This window comes from Dermacentor andersoni, chromosome 11 (assembly GCF_023375885.2).
Source record: "Dermacentor andersoni chromosome 11, qqDerAnde1_hic_scaffold, whole genome shotgun sequence".
Lineage (NCBI taxonomy): Eukaryota > Metazoa > Arthropoda > Arachnida > Ixodida > Ixodidae > Dermacentor > Dermacentor andersoni.
Window position 1 is genome coordinate 35,318,160 of NC_092824.1, and position 23,814 is coordinate 35,341,973.

Below are 23,814 nucleotides of genomic sequence, written 5' to 3' on the forward strand. Positions count from 1 at the left end.
TGGGAGAAGAGTTGCTTTGCAAAAGAGTCACCTCCGTGGAAAGTGGCCGCAACTGATAGAAAATGCGGCAGTTTGTGGATCCTGGCAAGCGTGCTTCACCGCAGAGTAGGTGTGCTTGTGGGGAAGTTACCTTGGAAAAGGGAAAAGGAAATGCGATGCAAGTATTTTTTTCTTCTTGATGAGCTCTACGCCAAAATATTCTGCTTCATGGTACGCATATAGCAGATGAGAACGCTAACTCGTGAAATATTGCCTCCATAGTGCCGCTTTTAGCGAAACACGTGTGAAAAAAGAAAAGAAAAAAAATAACGCATGTGGGCTTTTACCCTTTCCTCCGCGAAAAGCATTACAGCTATTCTATTCTCCTCCTTCAAGCCTGTGATCATAAAGCTTCAATATTATTATGACGCATTACACGGAAAAGTGGCGGTACCCACTCGACGAGCTAATCGATGAGGCTATTGGCTATATTATTCCTGAAAGTGACTGTGTTTTCCCCTGTCTCGTCTCTATTTACCATCTATCTTGTTTTTAATGTCGATAGTTTCAGTCTCAACGTGGACCGTAAAAGCTAGGTCATCTTCCTGAGATAAGTAGTGCACATTGTAGACAGAAACAGGTCTTAAGCTGTTAGTTGGCACTGCAAATTTCCGAATTGCGGCTGTATAATTTCCCAAAAATTGACAATGGCTGACGGCTAATGCTTATGGTGCGCTTACTATAGCCCGAACCAAACAATTTCTTCGGCAATAATACCCGCTAAACATGGCTAATACGCTTTACAGTCACGTCGGGAGTTGGGAACAGTAAAAAAAAATGGCCACAGAAATGTTTATTCCAAATCGTCTCTAAACGAATATGTTAACTTAAATTATAGAACAGTCAACGAAAGAAAACCTAAACGGAGTATAAACTTCGTGCGCTCTCGTAAGTCAAATGCTCGTATCTTCGTCAACAATCGCTCCGAGACGTCGATGAAAAGCGCAGCTCCGCCAGAGTTCTCCGCCTCTACGCTCCGATCGACGCGCGCACGGTTGTCCGCACTCTCCCTCGTTCGGGTTAAGAGGGGTTCTCCGGGGAGCCCAGCGCGCGGCGAGCCCCGGTCGAAAGTGTGCCGCTGTTCGCGGCCGCGTTCGGTCGGTCGGTAATCGCGCGCGCCTGCGGCACCATGCTATCGTCGTTCCGCTCGCCTTGCCTCGACGGCTCGACGGAGCCGTTGCGCTTCCGAAGCCGCAAGGCGTCGAGGCCCCACGTGACAGCGTCGCCGGTCCTAGTGGAGTTTGGCAAGCTCGCCAGCGCGGGACAGCGTCGCAAAAGGCAGGCCACAGTCGCCGCAGCGGGACGGGTGAGTGTTCACGCGTTATGTCGTGGCGTCATCCACATCAACACGCCGGTCGCGCGAGAACTACTGTCGTCGCTTCTTATGTACGAGTGTGAGCGGCGACGGCTCGCACGCGGAAAGGCTGAGAGACCCGACAGTCGCACGCGGTATTCATTGTTGACTTCTGAGGTACACGACAGAAATCTACTGCACGTGATTGGCCGAGAACGGTGCGGTGTTGATACCAGAGAACCGATAAACGAATAACACCGCAAGAGAAGTAAAGCCAGCAGGTGAACACCGAAAATAAAGATAAGTGAGAAAACTAAGCGGGAAAATATCATTCGTACTTTGATATATTATTCGTAGTGTTCATTCTCATTCTATTGTCTATGGCCTCGCGGTATTACAGAAGTGGAGGTGTCGCTTATCTGGGGAATATATTTTTCAACTGTCTTTCACATACAACGGGTCCTTGCAGAACTTTAACACTTCATCGTTTTTGGTAAAATTCGTCAAGCATTGTTTTGGCCGACTCAGTTTCTTTGTGGCTATGACAACAGTTTTCGCTGCACATGTCTTTTGCGTGCGTTACCGCCTTTTGGAGTGTAGCCAACTACGACTTACGCTTATGTATTGAAGCTGGAACCGAGCTCAAGTTTCTTTTAGACATTTGTCTCTCAGTTCAAAGCAAGACGTAACTACACATAGACTCTTTATATTGCACGTATTACGGCTATTCCGAACAATCTTCTTAGCTATATTTCGAAATTATGCTGAAGTCATTCGGTAGGCATATTAGCTTAGTCTTTCTATTGATGTGTTCTGTTGCGTAGGCACTGAGAGATGTCGGCTGTGCATTCATTCATTTGCAGTAAAGCGATTAGTTGAGGTTCTGCTCTGTGTCGAGCAGTTTCTTTGCAGCCCTATTTATTTTCCCCCTTGTGAACAGCACTGTAATGCTGGGCTGCTGCCTTGCGTCACAAGAAGGCAATCACCATAATGGAAAGTGAAGATACGGGGACGAGGGAGAGACATTACTTTTCTCAGGTGGTTGGTTGTCTACATTTGCCAGGTCTCGAGAAACTGGTGGAGTCAAATTTTTCTGTGCGCCGCAAATCGGCGGCAAGCCCGCCTGCTTCTTCTTATTTTTAGTATTATTTATTGATAACTCAAGTTTCGCCGGTGCGTGGTATTATATGACTGGTGGGTTCTTGCATTTGTGCGAGGTCTTTCGTTTATTACTTCAAGTAGGAATGGAGTGGCGCGTAGCGTCGGAGGGCACGTGATTAAAGTCGTTCGCTGTTTGAATGAAAAAATGAGATGTGCAACAGTGCGCGCAGGCGTGCGGTATACAGCTTTAGAATGACTGTTGCGTAACGAAAGGCAAGGAGCGGGTATGACAATCGAGCGAGAAAGAGACGAGGGCTAAAACTTGGGGTAGAGGCAGAGACGTACATTTTTTCGTATGACTTCAGGCGGAAGACTAGCTTTACGTTTTGGTTGAGAGACGCTAGAATAGTGGGAGTAATTTGAGAAAACAAACTAATAGCGCGATTTTGGATGGATTCAAGAGCTTCCTGTAGATTAATCTGCTGCAAGTCCAGGACTGCACATGCGTATTACAGTTCCGCATGAGCAAACGCCTTGGTGCGTTTGCAGTTTTAGGTGAGAAGCAATGAACTTTAGGTAACGCCGAACATCGCCACAGGCATGGTTAACTTCGTTTGTTATACGTCATATACGACCCGATCAGCTGACATCTTGAGTCACTGTGATACCCAGGTATATAGGCTAACCCTGATCTAAAAAAACGTGTTACCTATGTAGTTGGTACGTAGGATATTTCTTACTTTTGAATATACGAATTACGTCGTCGTGAAATTAAGCTATACTTTCTAACACATGCTCCATTTACTAACACAGAAAGCTTACATAGTTCATGAGGCTTCATGATGACAAAACCCAAACACCATTCCACAAGAAGTAAAATTACAATGACTTTTAGCCACCATATTTGTCTGTGTTGAGTGAATTTCTGAAAAATTAACGGATTGTTGGCTGTGTAAAAAAATTCAGGCAGAAACTCCTCTGGTTAATCTGATAGCATGCGTAATCTGATGGTGTACGTAAGCACAAGCGCCACTTGCTCATCTCCCCGCAGCCCGGTGTCATCGTCAATGTTATGGAACTTGATCCCACCAGTATAAACCTTTATCAACCCTTATCAGCCCTGATTGGTCGTTCGCTTATCATGTTTGATAACGAACATGATAAGGCAGCTTCAATTAGGGTACAGATCATTTCGGCTCTCGAAGCCACGAACATTGGTATTTATTAAGGTGAAGTTAATTAGCCACAGATAATTAGTATATATTTGATTAGGGTACTAGAATCCACGACCTTTGGTGGGAGGGGAACCCACGAGCTTTGGTGTTAAGGCGAATTAAGGTTAATTTAGCGAAGCTTTTCCAAACCACCACTACATTTGCAGAGGGGGATATACATTGCTTTATTGATGGTTCAGATGCTTGTTTTGAGCTGGTTCTTTAGTGAAACGTTTGCCCATCTGTGTGTGGGATGGGTGATTTCAATAAATTTATGCACTGTTCGCTTCAGATGACGGAGCGCTTGTAGCCTGCGCCTTACGTGGTTATGAGCCATTGTATTTTTTGTTTGCTTGCGGGAGTACGAGCCATTGCTTAGGGATGTATGAGCCATTCATTGTCTTAAGTTACAGGCAAATTTCTAGTTGGTTAAGCATAAAAATGGTTACGCATTTATTACCTAATTAGTATACCTAGCCATTGATGATGATTCATTCTGGTATACCAAGAAAGCTACCTATGCACCTTGTTTTAAGTAGAATGGTCAAGCAAAGCGGTTAAGGCAATATGGGGCAAAAATCGTCCCTTCTCTACCCTTCTCTTGGTCATTTGTCCCAATGTCGCGTTGTTTGCCGTTAAACTTGTCACGCCTAAGTCAGAATTTGGAGGTTTCAACATGACCTCATGAAAACGGTACGCTGGCTAGGTGAGATTGAAGTCTGATGCTGGAAGACGAAAACCGAAGAGATGAAAGGAACGCATACGCGAAACGCGAGCGCTGACTAATTGGGAAGGAAAACCATTCAAACCTAAATAAAGACCTGCGTACGTTCCTTCGCAGTGGCAGAGGGCCAGCTCTCGTTCTTGTAACTAGAAATTCCTTCGACGGTCGGTAGAATCATTTCTTGAATACAGCCCGTTTTTTTTAATTCTAGCTTTTTTTTTTAAACCACTACAATTATTGTCAGGCAGCAGAGAGAGAACTGTCCTTTAGAAAATATGCGTTTCGCACGTAAGATAATCAGTTTTTCGGCACCATGAGCTTTATATACGCATGTGTGTGATGTGCAGAAACTTCTTGTTTGCTTTTTGGACATAACTCTGTGCTTTGTGGCACTCTGAACGTCATAAATTTGGTGTGGGTTTGTTCCGTAGTTCTATTAACGTGTGAACGCGCGTATCTTTCCTACTTTGAGATTGCAGTACGCTTCCACAAATTTAAACGAACTGAACCTAGCCCTACAAGTATTAATATTTCTCTACAGAGCTCTGAGCTTTGATGTTTTCGCCTTTTTTACCACCACGTTGTAAAACTGCATTTTTCAAGTCAATCCCTACAGCGCCTTACTTAAGCAATGCTTCCTCCGCATTTCTGATTTTTCCTGTTTTTTTAGCTCTCTCAGTGAATTTTAAACGGGTAGGAGCAGAATATTCGACGTGCATTCTGGGCGGCACGCTACGTTTTAACTTTCTGGCATACTGCCTAAAGCTAACCTACAACTTTTATGACGCAGGTAGAGCCGCGTACAGAAGTTTGCGGAACCTGCGTGGCACAATAACTCCAGAATTTTGTTGTATTTGGCGTTCACAAGCAGGAATTGGGACTATGCACTACCACTATAGAACAAATGAACCTTTGTCGCTTCTTCCTACTTGAAATTTGCATGCATATAGGCCGTGCCGACATTCGGCGTTTTCGTCTGTGGCCGGGGTGCACAATCTGAAGCCCGAGAGTGTCCGTTCTTTTTGGCTGAAAGAGTCGGCAGGAAAAGTTAACAAGTCTTCTACGGAGTTCAAGTTAACTAGAAATCTCGGGCTGCCCATTTGTGATTGGCTTTCTTTTTTTTTGCGCAAATTGTCAGTTGGCTGTCGCTGGCAAAAATGAAGAGCCGCACATGTAATGAAGAAGGATTCTCTCAGTAACGAGGTCCTCGCGCCAAGCGTCAAGTTGGCATTATCTGTCCGTCGGTCTTTAGATAACATCGGAAGTAAGCTCTCTGAGCTCTCCGAACCGGAGATCGTGTTGCTCTTTTTCATCCTTCCGTACGATAGCTCACCACAGTGAGTTAGTTGCCTGTGGTGTACTCGTGTCTGTCCGGGAAAATCAATCTTATCTAGAGGAAACGAAAGAGGTTGCTTTGCTTTTCCATAAGCTCTGTTCCCTTTCTTTTATAGCGATCTTAGGATGCAGCTTCCAGATTTATTGGAGATCTAAGGCACAAGATGGGAACGTTGCAGGCAACGTAAACAGTTAGGTGATCCTTCATGACTGCCCGTTCGCCTGCAATACAGTGACAACACAGAACGCAGTATTATCCGGATAGGAAAGAACAGGGAATAAACCAGGCAGATATAGCCGTTTGGTACATTATAATTACTACCAGAATAAACGTACAGCAAATCCTGACTTTTTCCTATACGCATGCGATCGCGTATTTATAGGCAAAGAAACAGTGACTTCATTGCATACATGTCACGATTGTTACGCGCTCTAAATTCTACATGGCACATGTACTTCACTGGGACCAAAGAATTGGTTCTCTATTTTAAATTAAGAAATTGAGTTTGAAGTTAGCCAATTGCTAACGCTATTCCTACACTATTAGGTCGCGCTATTATGTTATCCGTCACCGCTTGTGCGCATTTGCTAAGAGATTCTATTTTACACCAAAATGTTATCAGAACTGCAGATAAAACCCTTCTCAAGACGTATTCACAAAGCTAGTGTTCGCATTACATGCAAGAAAACAATGCAAAGATACTGAGGGTGTGTGTAGGATATGTTTAGACAAAATTATCGAGGTGTGGTTTATTTGGAGCCGCAGTAAGAAATTACAATGTTCCTTTCATGAGCCAATATTGACAGCCGAAAAACCTAAATTTATTGTTGCAAGATGTCAAGTTGTTATATAGAAATGTATGAGAGGTTGGCATCCGGTGTCAGGCCAGCTACTACTGCTCGCTTAGTGAAGCAGCGCACATCAAACGTAAACACGCTCGAAGAGACAAACAAAGTATAGCAAAAGAAAATTAAAGAAAGTTCCCATCGCGCTCATGCACTTTATCGTAGAAAGGCCAAATAATCGTGTTGTATGTTACAGCATGTTCATATTAGCACAGCAAGTAGGGATAGTTGTGTGAAGGAAATGAAGCTTTGAAGAAATGAACATAGATATTGTAAAGGGCATCACGTTCATAACCGGCGAAAATATGAAGGAATTACGTGGAAAGCTAAAGAGGTGGTGAAATTGGTTCTAATAACTGGGATGCCTAAACGCACTGTGCGATAACTGAAACAGCTACTGCAAAAAAGGTAGGAGTTGGATCTGGGCGAAAGCTCTCAAGGCTATGAAAAACTGGCCATCTTTTTTTTCTTTTTTTTTTTATGAAAACCTGTGATAGTAGGGGAAGTTTGGCTGTTGAAGAGTCCGCCGTCCAAAAATTATGACTAAGGAAATGGTAAACTATAGATCTATACTCATAACAAAATAAAAAGAAAACTTTCTCAATCTCTTTGACTGAGAGAGGTGCACTATAAGCAGTACAAACAAGCCACGAATTAGACATAAATTAGACGATGAAGCGAGCGCGTTTATCGTGGCAACGTGCACGACGGCGAAACGCAGAAGTTCCGAATAATAGGGATGTAGAAGCAAACCAGCCGGGCACATTAACCTTGGAGTTATCGGAACTAGGGTACCAACCAGTCGCCTGCTAAGTGCAATCCAAACAGTTCAGCTTTTGCATCACCAACGCTTTGAGAAATCAAAAGAAAAAGAAGCAGACACACTTTGCACAATTCTGTGTGCACAGACCGAGCGCTCGCCTTCCGACAGCGGAACTAAATTGTAAAATAATTTACACCCTTAAAAGTCAGACAGGGTGTAAATGTGTCTACAACTCACACCCTTAGGGTGTCCTTTATATAAATCACACCCTAAGAGTGAGATTTATAGACACATTTACTCCCTTTTTCACTTTTAAGTTTGTAAATTATTTTACAGTGCATGTTACAGGCAACCGGCCCGAGTTTCTACCTCAATGGCACTACAAGCATTCGCGTAAAAGAATGGCTTGTGGGGTTTCCGCAATGTCATTTATGGAAGTACGCGCCGGCCTGGAACAATTGAAAATCGATACGCGGTTAAAAACATCTGGATGCGTAGCGTGGTTTGTTCGACAGGAAAACTTTTTCATTTTTTTCGAAAATGGCATAAATTTACCGTGGTTCAGAGAACAGCATAAATTCGAGTTTGCCGAATGAGGAAGAAAACAACGAAGCACGAAATTAAGTGGAGATGGAAGGTCGCCGAAGTTGCGGAATAACAGAACGCCAAGGAAAGCAAGAAGCCGGAGGGTGATGTCGCCATCCAACCGACGTGCCGTGAAGTTCCATGCCCCGCGGGATGTCGTATTTTACTCAATTTAGGCGGCGGCTGTAATCCCTGGAGTCGACGGGCGTTAGTGCGGTCGGAAAGACCTTTTAGAGCATTTCATTTTCGTTTGGGAATTTCGAGTGGTCTGATGCGTTTCGTTAGCGCGGAGAACTGTTGGCTCTGACAGAAGCGCAGGGGACATTTTGGACAGCTTAAAGGCAAGTTGACTCGGAGCACCATCTAGACGGCCTAAAAGTTCACTTTAGCATTACGAAAAGCTCATTCGGTCCCGCGTGTAATCCGCAAAGGAGGCGACAGTCTGCGATATCGCGGGGAAGTGCGCAAAAAAATGGACCTAAGGCAAGAAGATTGCGATGCTAGAAAATTGGAAAACATAAGTAAATTTAAAGAAAATCATCGAAAAGGAGAGCGGTGTTCAATGGATAGAAGGAAAGTACCGCTGAACGTTCGTGATAAAGCTACTTAAGTGTATAAAGGAAGATCCCGCGAGGAGCGGTAACCCGCGATTTGGCCGTCCAAAAAATTAATAGGACGAGCCGATTTAGGAAGACGGAAAGTTTTTCACAAGAGACCGCCATACCACGGAGCTTAGTGTGCGATTGTTGAGGAGGGCATTTCGCGAAGTATGTTGCACTACTGCTAATCATACGGTCCCTTATTCGCAAAAGAAATATCTGTTCCTTACGGGAACAAGATAGCAGTGGGTTAAGTAACAAGTCAAGATGTAGCTGAGAAATACAAACGGGGGGGGGGGGGGGGGGGCTAATGCGTTCGGTGGTATTCTCTGTCACATGAAATAACAATACAAACAGCAAACAAGTCAATTCCGATGTGCTGGCGTAGTGACTGAGTGTTTTCTCTGTCTGGTCATGGAAAAATTTTTGCAGGATACAAAATTATTCTACCATAAGAATAGTAACAGCGGCGATACTGAAATGGCTGGTAACAGTGCGCCTAAGGTAAGCTAGTCATATACGCTACTCATATAGCTTACCTCTTCAACTATTGCTGTTTGGGCGAACTCTTGTTGTCAAATGAAATTGTCGTGTTTGATGTGCTGAAGTGGCACGGTGGGTTTCGAGCTACAGTGCTGTGGGCGGCTTCAAATTAGTGCCGAACACCCTGGCTTCATTGACACGCACATAAAGTACGATCCATGGTCGTTCTTGTATTTCGTCTTCGTCGGAATGTGACTATCGTGGCCAGGTATCGAACCACTAAATACGTGCTCCATTGCACAACGCCAGAACCACCGAGCCACACCGGTCAGCCGAACTGTTGATGCGAAGATCGGCCTTAATGCCACTGATGCTGCTGTCAATGGCTTTGCTACCACTTCTGGTGATGTGCTGCGCGCCGGAGACTCAATTGCCTGCAACCTGCATGGCGTAATGCATGCGTGTCCCGTTTACAATGAGCGAAAAAAAGTGATAAGAGAAAGCCGTAACGTGACTAAACGATCTGGTTGGGTTAGTACTCTTGCGTATTTCCTATACTAGGCTAACTTGAACCGCGCAACGTGATATCGCAAGACAACTCCACCTTGGACATGACTAGCATTTTTTTCTTTGTTAATGCCTGCTTTCAAGGAGATCTTAGTGCCTGTAGATGGCGCCTACTACTAAACATGACTTCATCCACAGTTCTTCTCCAAACTAGATAAATTTCGGAACGAGAACCGTCAACAAAATAATGACAACAGTCCTAAAATTCGCATAGGTCCACATAATATAAATACTGAAGAAACAAATGTTACTAGTAGTTCACAGAATTCGGATGTTCATGTGGAAGTGAAAAAGACGTGCCTCGCTATAGGCAAACGAAGCACTCGAGAACAAGCACAAAATTTTACGGGAAAGATACAAAAAACGGAAGAGAGAAGGCACGATTGTTAACTAGAAAAGTGTCTCGTTGGCTACCGTACACTGGTTGATGGAAAAAGAGGAAAATCAAGAAGGAAGAGAGAGAGAGGGACAGGAATGTGATGATCGTGTGCACGCGTATGCATCGCATCACCCAGTTAAAGGAGCTTGTACAAGCCTGCCGTTTTCAAAAAGCACAAAAGTGGCTCCACTTCCTTTTGGGCCGATGATTGGGGCGCTGGGGGGGGAGGTGCAGTGTTTCAGCAGTGCCTGTACGCGCAGTGCACGATCATCTAGCCGCTTCAATGCATATGACGTTGTTTGCATTCGTATGTTAAATTAAGGACAACGGCAGCACAGGTGGTGAATGTTGCTCCTCGCAGCAGCTAACATAACATGGAGGACTGTTAGCCATTCCAATTGGGACTGAATAAGCTTTTGTTTAGGCATCTCCCAACCATGACCGTAACAGAAGAGATATACTTCACATCGGCGCAGATCGCGTGGAGGTCTGAGCTCCCGTGAAAGCTTTTGTTGGTGCAGTATGGTGGACCTCATTTGTTACAGCATAACACTCAGCTGACGAGAGGTATTTGTGTGCCAGAAGGCGCAGCTGTCTTAATGTTTCTGTCCTAGATGGTGGAATCGGAATGCATTGGTGTTCTTCATGGGAGTCCGAGCAGCCCTGCCCGCGTCATCATTTCTAGTTATACCGAATCGGCCGGGTCTCCACTGAAAGGTAATCTTTTGGCTGGTTTTCTTTCAAGTTGTGGTTAAGGTATAAGATTTTCCACGTTAGTTGGTCGTGAGTCCTATGAATGCATCGCCCCCTGCGGCTCCTTGTGGTGCATTTCAGGTGATCAATACAGAGAGTTGCGCAAAATGGGCAGTCTTCTGCTATTCTTTGCGGCATCGCATAGTGTGAAGACGTTCCTCTTACATAGAAGTACCCTGCGAATACAGCAACAAATATGTTATGGAGCCACTACTCTGTGCAAGTATCGAACGATAACAAATTGCTTGCGCAAGTATGGTGTCGTGATGAATGGTACACCCATAAGATTTGCTAATGTTTGGATATTCCTTTACTCATAAAAAGCTGTACTAATTCGCGGGTTACAGTGTGTTGTGATTTTTTGATGGCCACACATGCGAGATTTTACTGTTTGATATTGGCCTGACATAAAGAGCATTTGTCTTCGCAAAAAGCGTTTTATGGCCAGTATTTATAACATTGCAGTGCAAACAATATTTTATTTATATCTGCTAGAGTCTTTTCACATGCACGCACAGCGCTGTCAGTTTTCTATAACGTTTAGAATATATAAAGGCGGACAGCATCACACAGACAAAGAATCTAACGCTTTTCGAATCTGAAGTCTGTGAATTGTTGTGCTGGTCTTGGTGAATGGCATGTCGAATACATGGTGATATGGTGAATGGTACGTTGGGGTCTATCTCATACATACTTGAGCTTACTGCGCCATCTGTGGACGAAGTTTCCCTAGTTGTGTGGCGACAAAGCTTGTTTTAAACAAAATACAAAGAACGCTTTGTGTACTCGCTGGTCTTATGCTGAAAAGACAGCTGCGCCGCAAAGTTTACCCATCACGGATGATGCAATCTAGAAGGAAGTTCAAATCGTTGTGTTCAACTTAGTTAAGCTTCATTGTGAACTTTATGCCATAAAGTAGTGGTAGACAGATACTTTTGCACATACGGTTTGTATCGTTCCAACATTATAACAGATATGATTTCGTTCTTTACCAGATCTGATGAATGAACGCTCATATATGATGCGAACTTACGCGCTAATCACATTTAGATGGCATATCTTGAGCTTGCCAAGTGAGTGATCTCAACGAAATAGATTTAAACGATATGGCAGATCTTCGCAGACTGTCTCGCTTTGGTGCGGACAATTTAGGAATACTCCTGTTTAATACAGAACAAGAAACTTTAAAGTGTTGATTGTTATAGTAGAAATAAGTCACCAATTATGTAATTTCTTGCACTGACATGTAACGTAACTCTGCTAAAGTGATGCCATAGCGTAACATATTCTTAATCTCATTGTTATTGCTATGCTTCTCCTACTGAATCACAGCTGATCTCATTTGTGAGATAAATTTATGAGAAATATTCATGCACAATTTAGTTCAACTTATTTACCTAGTTGCGTTCAACGCATATTGAAAAGTAAAATTTATGACCAAGCAGTTCTTTTTAACGAGGCCTGATTTCATTTACCAGGTTTCTATAGTGCAGCTTCATCATTCGTTTAAAAGAAACCATCTAAGGAACACTACCCGAAAAATATAATTTCTTTAAAAGTGAAAGATCGAGTGAAGAATACAACTTTTTGAACAAAGTATTTTTCTAGAGGGCACACTTATTATGTTTTTCGCTCGCTCGGCGTAAAGTAAATCAATGTGTAAAAAGGGTTTGCAAACTTTACTTCTTTTTGTTTATTATACGCGAGCAAACTGGCTTCAAAGCAGAAGCCACCACTGTACTTTTTTCCCGGCGTTATCAGCGCTTGAACAAACCTTTCCACTTTTGCTGTGCACATGTATTGGCGCATAGGCTGCACGTCTCGTTCGATGCTAAATCGATCTCTCGCGTGCTGTTTGCCGAGCTCGTTTCACAGTTTGCTCAAACTTTTCTCTCGAATAGGGAAAGCCCATCGATCTGACTCGACGGCTGGGGAAAGTTAATCGCTCGAATACTGTTTGCTCCCGTGTTAAGTCGACCATTTCTCGGGCGCAGCATTCAGATCATATTCAGAAACCCAGACGGAACGCCGCGCGAGCAACCACTGCCTTATGCCGTGCACGCGTTTGCAGAACGTAGGGTTAGCGACAGGCGAAGTGGGAGTTTGGTCGCTGCAGTGGTTTAGTGGCACTGTCATGGAGCAGCTGCCATGGTGGCCGCATTTCAATGTAGGCGAAACGCAAGAAGGCTCGTGTACTTCAATTTGGGTGCGCGTTAAAGAACCTCGGGTGTTCGAAAAGAATCCGGAGCTCTCCCTTACGCCGCGCCTAAAAATTATCCGCACAGTTTCGGAGCGTTACCGCAGAGTTTTTTTTTATGTTTAGAGTTTGCCATGACTCAGTTTCAGTGTTTGTTGATAAGGATACATATCTGTGACACCATAAATGCGGTCCTCGCTGAGGGTACCTGTTTGTTTGTCACCGAACCAGAAGGGACCTAGGACTACATGCTCGCGTGATAAAACATATACGCCGGAGAAATTAGACCAAATTTGTTACGAAAAATTCGGTTTTCATTGGTGTTCAAGTGCGATTTGGCTGAGGATCGACAACACTCATTTGAGTAAGGTGTGAAGAGTATTTCTGGAGCTCTTTGGTGGTTGGGAGCTGCTTGTTATTAAGAATAGAATGGTGATGAAATCTCAGTCTGGTTTGCACATGGGAACGCGAGATGACATCAATACAAGCCTTAGATATCAATGTCTATTGCTAGACGTCCAACGTAGGCGACAAGCGTGCACCATGCCAGAGTCACGGCCTGATTACTGCGGAGGATTTGTCACCAGATATATATATATATATATATATATATATATATATATATATATATATATATATATATATATATATATATATATATATATATATATATAGATATATATATATATATATATATATATATAGTGCGGCGTGTACATGCGACTGTAGCACATTCCTAAAGACTTCACCACCTTGTATGGGTTGTCACTCTAGGTTTTGCTAGTACAGCTACAAACATCCTACCGGGGGGCTTAGCACGTCACTCTAGCTACATAATTTGCGCTGATGTTGCGGGAAGAAACCAGAGCTTAGATAATTGCCCCTGTCTCCGAGATAAACACATTTATTAGTAGACTCTTTGTGGAGGGATCTTACTTATGGAACCGTTACCCTTTATTAAAAAAAATAGGAGGGTCACAAATTTAAGAACTCCTTCATCAAAAACCCATTGGACTTGCATGAACAAGCATGATTGTATTAATGACCTTTTGTCCCTCATGCGGCTCTCACTCTTAAGAGTAAGCTTTAGCTCGGGTGGTCCGATTTAAATACATGTAAAAGGAGAATTCGTTTTTCTCGGTAACCACTGCACCAAACTTGACGAGCTTTATTGAATATAAAAGAAAATCCTAAAATCTAGGGACTGTTGGCCTTAAATGTTTTATTTAGGTTGTCAATTGTTTACAAAAATTAGGAGAAAATCGCAAATTTTCATAAAGCGGAACTATCAAGGTTACAACTCTAACTCAGCAATGAAAAATTATATCGCAATTCTGTGAATTACAAGTAATAGTACATCTAAAGCGGACATACATAATATATTACCCATGAATCTAAAAAAAAAAATTGTAGTATGGAAATACAGCTTTTCCAGAAGTTCCGTACACAACGTAAAAACGTCGCGTAATATGTAAATTGGCATTTTGCATTTGTCCACATTGAATGACATCATTGACGCCGTTTACAGAAGCGCGATATCTGTTCTTGATGCAGACCTATTAACTTTTAAACTTCGTGCTTCTATTTCTTGCAAACTTCCATATTTTTGACAATCTTTTTAACAAAATTCTGACCCAAAATCGAAAATCCGCTTCAACAGTCACTATAATTTACCTTTCTCTATCAAATGGAAAAAAATTAATTAAAATCGCTCCAGGGGTTATCTCAGAAAATTGTTTTTTGGGTTTTACATGTATTTGAATAGGCCGCGTCGGAGTTGGGCCCGAGCTAAAGCTCCCCCTTAATCAAGCTTTGATAAAGAAAAAAAATCAGACATCCACCCGTTCGTAGCAAATGCTACGAAGGACACCCATACGATTTATTCGAAAGAAAAGCCTCGCATTTAAAGAAAAATTCATCCTGGTCCGGGATTCGAAACCGGGACCACCGCCTTTCAGGAAGACGTTGAGAGAGAGAGAGAGAGAGAGAGAGAGAGAAGTTTAATGATACGAAATGCAGAGAGGTCGGCCTGAGGTATATTCGTCTAGCCAGCTACTCGGCGTTGGGGAAAGGGGGGAGGGAAAGAAAGAGAGAAGAAAGAGGCGCATGGTGGGTGACGATGACGAGAGAAGGAAGATGCAAAACATATGGCAAGCAATTTGGCATGCTCAAAGCCTACAGTCCAGGCCCGTACTTTTTAAAAGACATTGAGTCGTTGCAGCGGCTTTCGCGCTTCCATGTACACGATGTGGTGGGGGCTTGCACATTACGTAGTCGTGCGGACAGAATTCCTACACTTCCCCGTTTCCAAACTGTGGTTGCATTAGTTTCGGAGGACGAAAATAACACGTGGATTAAAAATTGAGTATTTATTTTTTCGTGTAATTAGGTATTTTGGTCACGCCTCACGAAATACCATCCCAGGTTTTACAAGTATATCCGCAAGTACAAGTATTCCGCGCAGAAGTTTTGTTGGCTTTTGTTATTTCGCTGTTTTATGTGCTCTGCTTATCACGTGATTGCGTATTGTATGATATGAGCTGGATTTTCTTTATACAGACAGTGCTGGCAAGCCATCTGACTTCTTTGTGAAGTTCGCTTCTGGACCATTGATCTTCGAATTTCCACACCTGTATATGCTCTTCCTTTGCCCTCCGCTCGGTCCCCGTCAACTCCCCCCATTGTACTCTTACGTTATTGGTATTCGTTATTAAGCAAAAATGAAAGTGTTCTAAGGCACCGTTATAAAATTGAAGCCGCCCCTTCCACCGTGTCACACGTGCACACTTTCTAAGGAGGAAGTCTACAGAACAGAACATATGAAAAAAAAAAACGTTTTCCAGAGAGGGGTTCCGTATGCACGCACGTTAAGGACACGAAACATTTATGAAACCTGCAACAAGAACACTAATATGCGCACACGCAAACGTGACTCCTACAGTTCCACAACTATATGTATCCTTGGTTGCCGAAGGTACATCGAACGGGACCTCTGCTGCTGTTACCTCGGATTCAGGATTCTTCTGTGAGCATCTAACGGGAGCAAGTTCATTATGACAAATAAAGACAGATGCGAAGAAAAATAAAACGAACAACGAAAAAAGAGAAGAAAAGGGGAAGCGACGCAAGGACATACAGATGGACAAGAACACAGAGGCCAGTGGCCCGTCAAATTGGAAGCGGGGCCCGGCGTGAGCCCCGTACTTAGCGGGCCTCCAGCTTCGCACTGGTGTGCGCAATGGGCGTGGCGGGGAGTCCCGCACTAAGCTCAGAATCAATAACAACGGCTGGCCGGGGCTGCGGGGGCGCGAACGCAAAAAAAGAAAAAGAAAAAGAGAGCAGCAGTCGCCCCACGTCAGTGCGAGTACTACGCGTGCTTCGATGCGTCGCGACAGCGCGTCGGAAGCTGTCGTTCCGTTGCTCCCAGCGCTCAGACTGTCACGGGACCAGTGCGACGCTCGAAGCGACGCGATGCCAGAGCGACGCACCCTGGCGCGTGGCGGTCACGCGCAGTTTGCGACGCGAGAGTCTTATCTCACTGTCGCCTACGCGACGACTGTGTGAGCGCGCAGTCGTCAAAACGCCAGAGTGCGGTGCGCGTAAAGAACATCCGCCTATGGCGAGCGATGGTTTAACGACTCGGTGGCACTGTGATCCGAGCCATGCGCCGCTCAATAAATTGAAATGTTGTTTTTGTTGTTTCTATGTACGCTGAGTTGTCGAAGTTGTTCACGCGTCCAGCGTTCGAGCAAATCCCCATGTACTGCCAGGTAGGGAGTGACGAACTCTTGAGTGCCAAAGGCACGAAGCTTTAGTCAAGTTGCTATCACGCGATGTGTAAATACGTGTGGATACTCGCAAATATATGTTGCAGCGTTTGCAGATTTAGAAACATGCGTAAAAAGTTCATCTACGCAGCAAACTTCTTTTTGTATGGGACTACTGTAGGGGGGAGTCGTGTTGTTAGCCCTCAAAGCACGTGCCCGTGTGAACGTACCCAGTCACACATTGTTTTTATCTCTTGAGTACCTTCCTCCTCTTGGGTCTCTTTCGTCTCTTGGCCAAATGTTTATATACGCATGGCAACCGCTCAAAAATGTTATTTGAATTTTGCTCGAAGTATACGGGATCGTTTCACGTCGCGCTTCCACGGGCGTCACAGGCACTTCTAGCATGGCAGCGTGGCAGGTTCATGGCTTTCACTGTATTGCTGCAGAATTTTGCTCAGTTGTTATCCTATTCAATAATATAATAAATTCGCTATTTTTTATTTGCAGGATAGAATAGTGCAACGATTGTATACTAATTCTCCTGTTGGCTCAGTGGCCTGAGCTTTTTGTTCCAGCACCTTCTCTAAGCGATAACCTAGGCCTTTTATTCACTAAAAGCTCATACGCTAGCATTTTTCATTGAGAGAGAGAGAGAAGTGAATGCATATTAGTTATTGAGAGCCTGGCAGAGGAGCTAGCGTAGAGGCCTTGTGGCCGCGACGTGGTTAGCCCACTATGACAGCATGACTCTGCATTTCGAGTGATCAGTCTTGATAGTACACAAGCAGGCCTCGAGCGTGGGAGCTTGCTCATGAAACGTTCTTGGGGGGAGTGGGAGTATGTGATCTTGGTGTGTGGTTAGTGTTTCGCAGTTCCTGCAGTTAGGTTTAAACTTTCGCATAGAAATTTCAGCCCGACTTTTCGGGCTTAGCACGGATTGAGTCTGTAACTGCCGTAGAGTCGTACCCTGCTCCGGGGAGAGAATCGTGCTCTGGAACGGATACCCTCTGCGCAGATCCTCGTAAAATTGAGTTGATTCGTGATATGTGAGGATGTGTTGCAGCCTGCTATCCAGGGTCGAACGATACCACTACGCGGTTACCTGCTGCTCGGGCGGCTAGGCGATTTGCTTCGTTAGCCGGTTTGCGGGCATGAGCTGGCACCCACATTAGATGGATAATGCCCTGAGGTTTGAGAAGTCTGCTTGCAATGGCGCCAACTGCCCCAATAGAGTAGCTTCTTATGGACAATTTAGAGTGTGACACACCGAATTTGAAATCACGTAGGCACGCGCCCATGGCAATTGCGACCTCTTCCGCCTCCACAATGGAGGAGGTATTGACCGTGGCGGAGCTAATGGTCCGACCGCAGTCATCAACAGCAGTGACTGTGCAAGGACCATTGCCCACGCAAGCGGAGTCCACGTAGATAGCTGGTTTATTTTTAAAACCTCCTTAGAGAGCATCAGCCCTGGCTTTACGTCGGTGCGTGTTGCGCTTTCCCATGCCTTTGAGGTGAGTGATAGTGGTAATTTTCGCGCGGGTGCTTTTAGGAATTAGGAAGCGACGTGGGATGTCTAAAACGGGATTTTAGCCTAGGGCGCAAAGTATTTCTTGTCCTGCGACAGTTCCAGATAGTCTGATTTTCTGTGACCATTCCTGCGCTTCAATAATTTGCACTGCCGTATTGTGAATGCAAAGAGCTAGCAGCCGTTTGTTGTTGGTCCATTTTGGCAGTCCAAGGGCCTGTTTATAGACTGTGTGGTTGAGCCTGTTGACCTTGTCCAGGTTAGCTTTCCTAAGGTGCACATATGGAGACACGCATGCTATCCCGCTGATTAGAAAGGCCTCTATTAGTTGCTGTGCTTCTTTTTCTTTTTACCCCGTGCCACCTACTCGACACCCTTCTGAGGAGGTTATTTAGCTGCCTGGCTGTCGTTGGAGGTTAGCTATTGACTTCGTGACTGCGCGTCTTTTGTTGCGCCCATGCTTTGAGCATCCGAATTTCGGACACTAGCGGGACCGGGTTCCCGCCTACCTGTATGGGAATGTGAGAAGGCGTATCGGAGTCTGAGCCCGTTTTTCTTCTATTCCGAACGATGAGCAACACGGACTTTTTCGGCGAGCATATTAAGTCGCTTGGGCGTGCATTCTCTTCGATGACGTTTCAGTCAATCCTGAATCTGGACATGTTGGCGTAGAAAAAGGGCCAGTGGCGAAGGACACGTACTAATGGAAATCTTTGTGAATGCGGTCCTGCAATCCGTGCCGATGAAGGCATGACTGAGATTAATAGAATAAAATTGGGTTCAGTAAATCATAATGATATAAAGGCCACGAGCTCATACAACATCAATCCAGTTACGGTGAAGTTGCTCACTACACTTGCCGGCGCGCCCGCGGCGTCACAGAGTAGTTTCGTTCCCTTGTCGCGGATACAGGAACATCAAAAGTTTTGTTTGAGCGGTTGTGATAATAAAAATTTTCTGCTTAGTGAAAAATAATACTGTCTAATCCTTCATTTTGTTTTATTCGTCATGTTGGCTGAACAGCACACGGAAAACAGACGACAATGGCTCGGAGACAGGCGCGTAAATAGCATGGACATTAGCATAGTATAACAAAATTCATCTCTTAAAAGAACAGCGCTTACGCGAAGCACGAGAAATAACACAAACACATTGCACTTTGTCTAAGCGCTGATCGTTAAAATTATCCAGCTACACTGCGCGAACGAGCCATAACAGATCGTAACACGATCATGAGCATAATATCGCCAACAAATGGGCCCACATTTAGTGCCTGGCTGCTTCTGCTCAGAAAGGACAGCTGGAAACGGTTCCTAGAGGACGATGACGCCTGCCACAGCCATTTGTCCGTCTCTTCCCTCATAGCTATTGCGGCACTTCAGCTCTACAAAGAACTGGAGTGGTCAGTAAAATGAGGTGCTGCAGAAGAACACGATAGTTGATAGCCCTTACGCTGCGTCCGCGAAAAAGCTTTTTCCCGTGGGCGGCATTCTTCTCAAGTTCACTGCCAGTCGTAAATAGGTACCTCAGATGTGCCCTGCAGATGACACGAAGACTTGGGCAAAAGCATGAACCCCAGCTCTGCATGCCTGGTTTGCGTTCTTTATGTTTCATCTCCAGTTCGCAGACACACACTCCAGTGATCTCTTCAGGTTGTGATTGGAGGCATGAAATTTGTACTGATTTTCTGCTATAAACTGACTAAGCCGGGAACCAGTCCGGAGGTTACGGTCACTTCCGCGGTGAAAGGTAACGATCCAATATATAGTGGTGGTGTTACTGTTGCCATTCTTTGATTTGAGGTAAAGAAGAAAAGCAATAGGCTCGAAATTGCTAACGGTAGGCATTCGAGACTTGGAAATAGTTTTTGGAGGTAACTTCCTATAAAGAACAAAACCTTTGGAGAGAACGAAACTTCCTATAGCCAGGTGCCAATGCAAATCGCCTTGGTGAAGTCTGTGCACCTGCTGCTGTACGGTGTTGTGGCGACATGGGGCACTTGGCAAATGACGGCGACATCTCCAAGATTTCAGTAAGCGCCTTTAAGTCTTTATCCGCATTTTTAGCCTAGTTTAGACGCATCACACACAAGTGGCTTCAAACAAGAGTACAGGAATCTACGTGTCCACCAAGTACAACTCTTGCGTGATTAGACGCATCGAAAGTACACCTTACATGCAACTGGCTTCAGAGAAGTAACTCCACAAATCAGCGCGAATACCTAGCATAACTTATTACTCTAAGCGGTCTGTACATCTAGTCATCGAGTGTGCGCAGTCAGAGCGGCAGACAGGTGACCCTGCGCGGCCGCTCGGACAAACCTGATAGGCGAGCTTCATCTGTGGGAACGTTCTTGGCCCCTTGTCAAGTCCAGACAATGATACACTGCGATAGCTCTGCGTAACTTTCTGGTAGATATGAACCTTACACAGTCTGTTTCAAAGACAATCCATTGCGAATCTGCTCAGTATCTAGCATCATTCCTAATGTTGGCTTGTCCTGTATTATGTGCTTTATTTATCACGTTTGGTTTCTCTTGCCGGCAGTGCGTTTAAGAGGCTGTTTTATCAACGCAGGCTGAGACTGGATGTTTGTAAGACACAGATATAGTGCGTTCTGACTACAAATATTGTATAGCACGCTGTACCTGGGTTAAGTGATGCTCAATTCCGCCTCTATTTCGCCTTCTGACTTTTTTTGATAAGATAGCATCAAATGGCCCATTAAGCGAAAAAGCCGGCGTTTGTCGTATGGACACGCGGAAAACGCCACGTCACAAGCACGCCTCCATGGAGTAAAGCCGGCGAAAGGAGTCACCTGATGCATCAGCACGCCAAGCGTTGCATGAAGGGAGAGGGCATCGCCAGAAGCCACATCATCCTCGCTCTCGGAAGCTTGTGTTATCCGCCCATTCCTTGTCCGCGCAAGCTCTAGCCGGCGTCCTAATGCGTCTGGGTAATCGATGTAAAGAAATTAATTTACGATGAAAACAATACAATCGAAAGAAAACGCTTTGGCGGTGGTGAGTTTTGAGCCTACGGCAGCAGGCTCACAAGCCGAGTGTCTCACCCACTGGGCTAAACCAGCGCCTCCTTGATAGCAGGCCTGTGCACTCTGCTGTATTACGTCATGCTGCTTGGACCGAAATTTGGATGGCTAAGCGCGGCTTGACGAAAGCTGGGACGTCAAAATTACCGCGGCTTACTCGGGAGCGTCCCGATTAGGTCTTATGGAAGTCGGGCAAGGTAGCATGACGTCAGGGATCGAAGTTCGATGACCTTGTGCGAGCTAGGAGGTGTTGGCCGAATATCTCAACGCACCCGCTTGCCCTCGTGCAGTTCATAACTCGAAGGACCGCTCAGCGGCATTCAAGTGAACGTTAATGCATTCGAATTCACAACTCATAAGAATTGCTGAGATTTCTTTTCCCCCTTTCTATCTCGCTTTGTTTCTCGTACATTCGTAAGTTGCTGAACTATGTTTTTGATGATCGGGATAGCCGGTACTTCGCTGGCATGTCTCTCCATGGTTTCATTGTCCCTTAAACAGAAACGCTAAAAAATTACCAGTCGATTTGTTTTCGAAATTCCAAATGTTTGCGCACCAGTTCACTACACGTATGGCATGCTGGTATTTTTTGTTCTCGTTTCTGTTCGAGCAAATTGGCGCCGTGGGAACGACTCGGCGTGGCGGGACGCGACGGCGATAGCAATCGATGCTGGGAATGTTCGAGTTGGCTGCTCTGTAGAACGACGCCCTCGGCTCTCTTCTCGCCGCGTGGGACGAGCGGCGATCACTGAGAGCCGTTTGTTCTCATCTTCGAAGGTGGAATCGCGTGGCGAGAACGCGTTCTGAGCGCCGCCATCACTTCTGGAGCTATTCGGACGTGCGTGCAACCAGAAACCGCCGTCCACATGGGAACTGGCGGTGCTTATCACAGGTCGTTTGCGGCGTCTTTCCCTGCACGCGCGTTTATTTAAAGAAATGGCATGCAAGTAGACGTTTCGCGTATCACCCGGCACGCATGCCTATTGTGTGTGAGATTGGCTTCCACTAGGTAGTGTGCATTATTCTTACATCTGCATTATAATCTCCTGCTTTTGGGTCTTCTAGCATCTATGAAGAAAATATAGTTTGGAGATGCTGGTCCTATGTTTCGGGGGCCCAATTCGCGAAGGTCTTATTTTGCAAATGTTTTTTTTTTTTTCCAGTGGCGGGTCGTTCCCACTTTCCATGACGTTTTTATTTGTTGGCTTCGTATAGTTGTGACTAACAAAAATGGACCCCTCAGTTTTGATTCGACATATGTCTATCACTGTAGAATCGGTCAACAGCATTCGATAACATTCTGATGCATGAAGGTACATCCAGATGCGTCTTGATCCGAGCGATAGCTCTTAGCAATTAGCCGGTAAAGACCAGGCATAAGAAAAAAATTACGTGAACATGTCAATATCAGCTTGCATGGCTTGTGATATGGTTTCCGAAAGGCTGCCGGGAACATTGGCACAACCAGTCGCTTTGTCGCAGACCTGTTGCAAACTTTCAGAAGATATTCCACTCTTGTGCAGCGTCGTCACATCCGTTGTTGATTACTGGGCACAACCTGCCCAAAATAACCTGCACATTGTAGGTATTTCCTGCACGCGTGCATAACATATGAATTTCTGGGTACCCGAAGTGGCAGCTCTTCTGGCCTGTCATCAAAAGCAAAAAGCAATACCCTACCCCTTCATATCGACGAGAAACGCTGAGTTGGATCATTCAAAGAGATGTAGAACACGCGTCTCAATTTCCCCACTTCGCAATATAGTACGACGAATGCATTACATCAAGGAGTACGGTTTAAGGGAGGTACGTTTTTTTTTCTCAGATTAGCGTGTATATGCATTTATTTCTTCGCATATTACCTGAGTCCTGCCATAGAACAGCTTAAGCAGATTGAGACACTTTTGACAAATGGGCACGCTTTTCAGCCTTTTCCAACCTAGAGGGCTGCTGGTTTCGCTTTTATATTCCTTCTACGGTTGCATCCCTTGTGAGGTATGAAAACGAACTGATCTAGCATTTCTAATGACATGCGGATAGGTGCTTTCGTTTCAATATTTATTTTACAGTGAGGAAATTCCGCTAGGACTCGCAATTCCCCCCCCCCCCCCCCTAGTCATACCTGAAGAAAACCCAGAGTAAAGAGTAAAGAAACGCAGGGGCCAGCTGCCCTTTATTGCATGCGGAATGTGATCGAGACAGCAGACACGGGTATCGGAAACGCCGGCCACAGAGGCGAACCGATTTCATCTCGCCAAAATGCGATCGCCATCCTTCTCGCATTTCCCTCCTGGCCATACTTGTGTGCCCATCCTCACGAGAGCTCTTTGTATCTACATATATATATATATATATATATATTTTGGGGGGGAGGGGTCTCGGAGGCCAGAGTCACCGCTCCTGTTTACGATAGAGTGGTGGCCAATAAGGCCCAACCGCCGCTCTCTCCTTCCATCCTCCTTCCGCCCTCCTCTCGCCCTTTGCCCCTTGTGTGATCTCAGATGCATATTTACGTTTAATTCTATCCTCAGTTATTCCGACCTCAATTCCGTTTTCTTCACGGGCAGCATAGTTCAACGAGTCTTGACT

At 45.0% G+C, this 23,814-nt stretch overlaps 1 protein-coding gene across 1 annotated transcript in view; it reads left to right on the forward strand.

The window, feature by feature from the left end:
• Window positions 1-1,128: 1,128 nt before the first annotated feature.
• Window positions 1,129-23,814, forward strand: part of LOC126518154 (uncharacterized) — a 118,331-nt gene continuing 95,645 nt past the window's right edge. Inside the window, exon 1 of the mRNA XM_055064457.2 lies at window positions 1,129-1,345. Coding sequence (XP_054920432.1) covers window positions 1,169-1,345 — 177 coding nt within the window. The 5' untranslated portion in view covers window positions 1,129-1,168. The remainder of the gene's footprint in view (window positions 1,346-23,814) is intronic.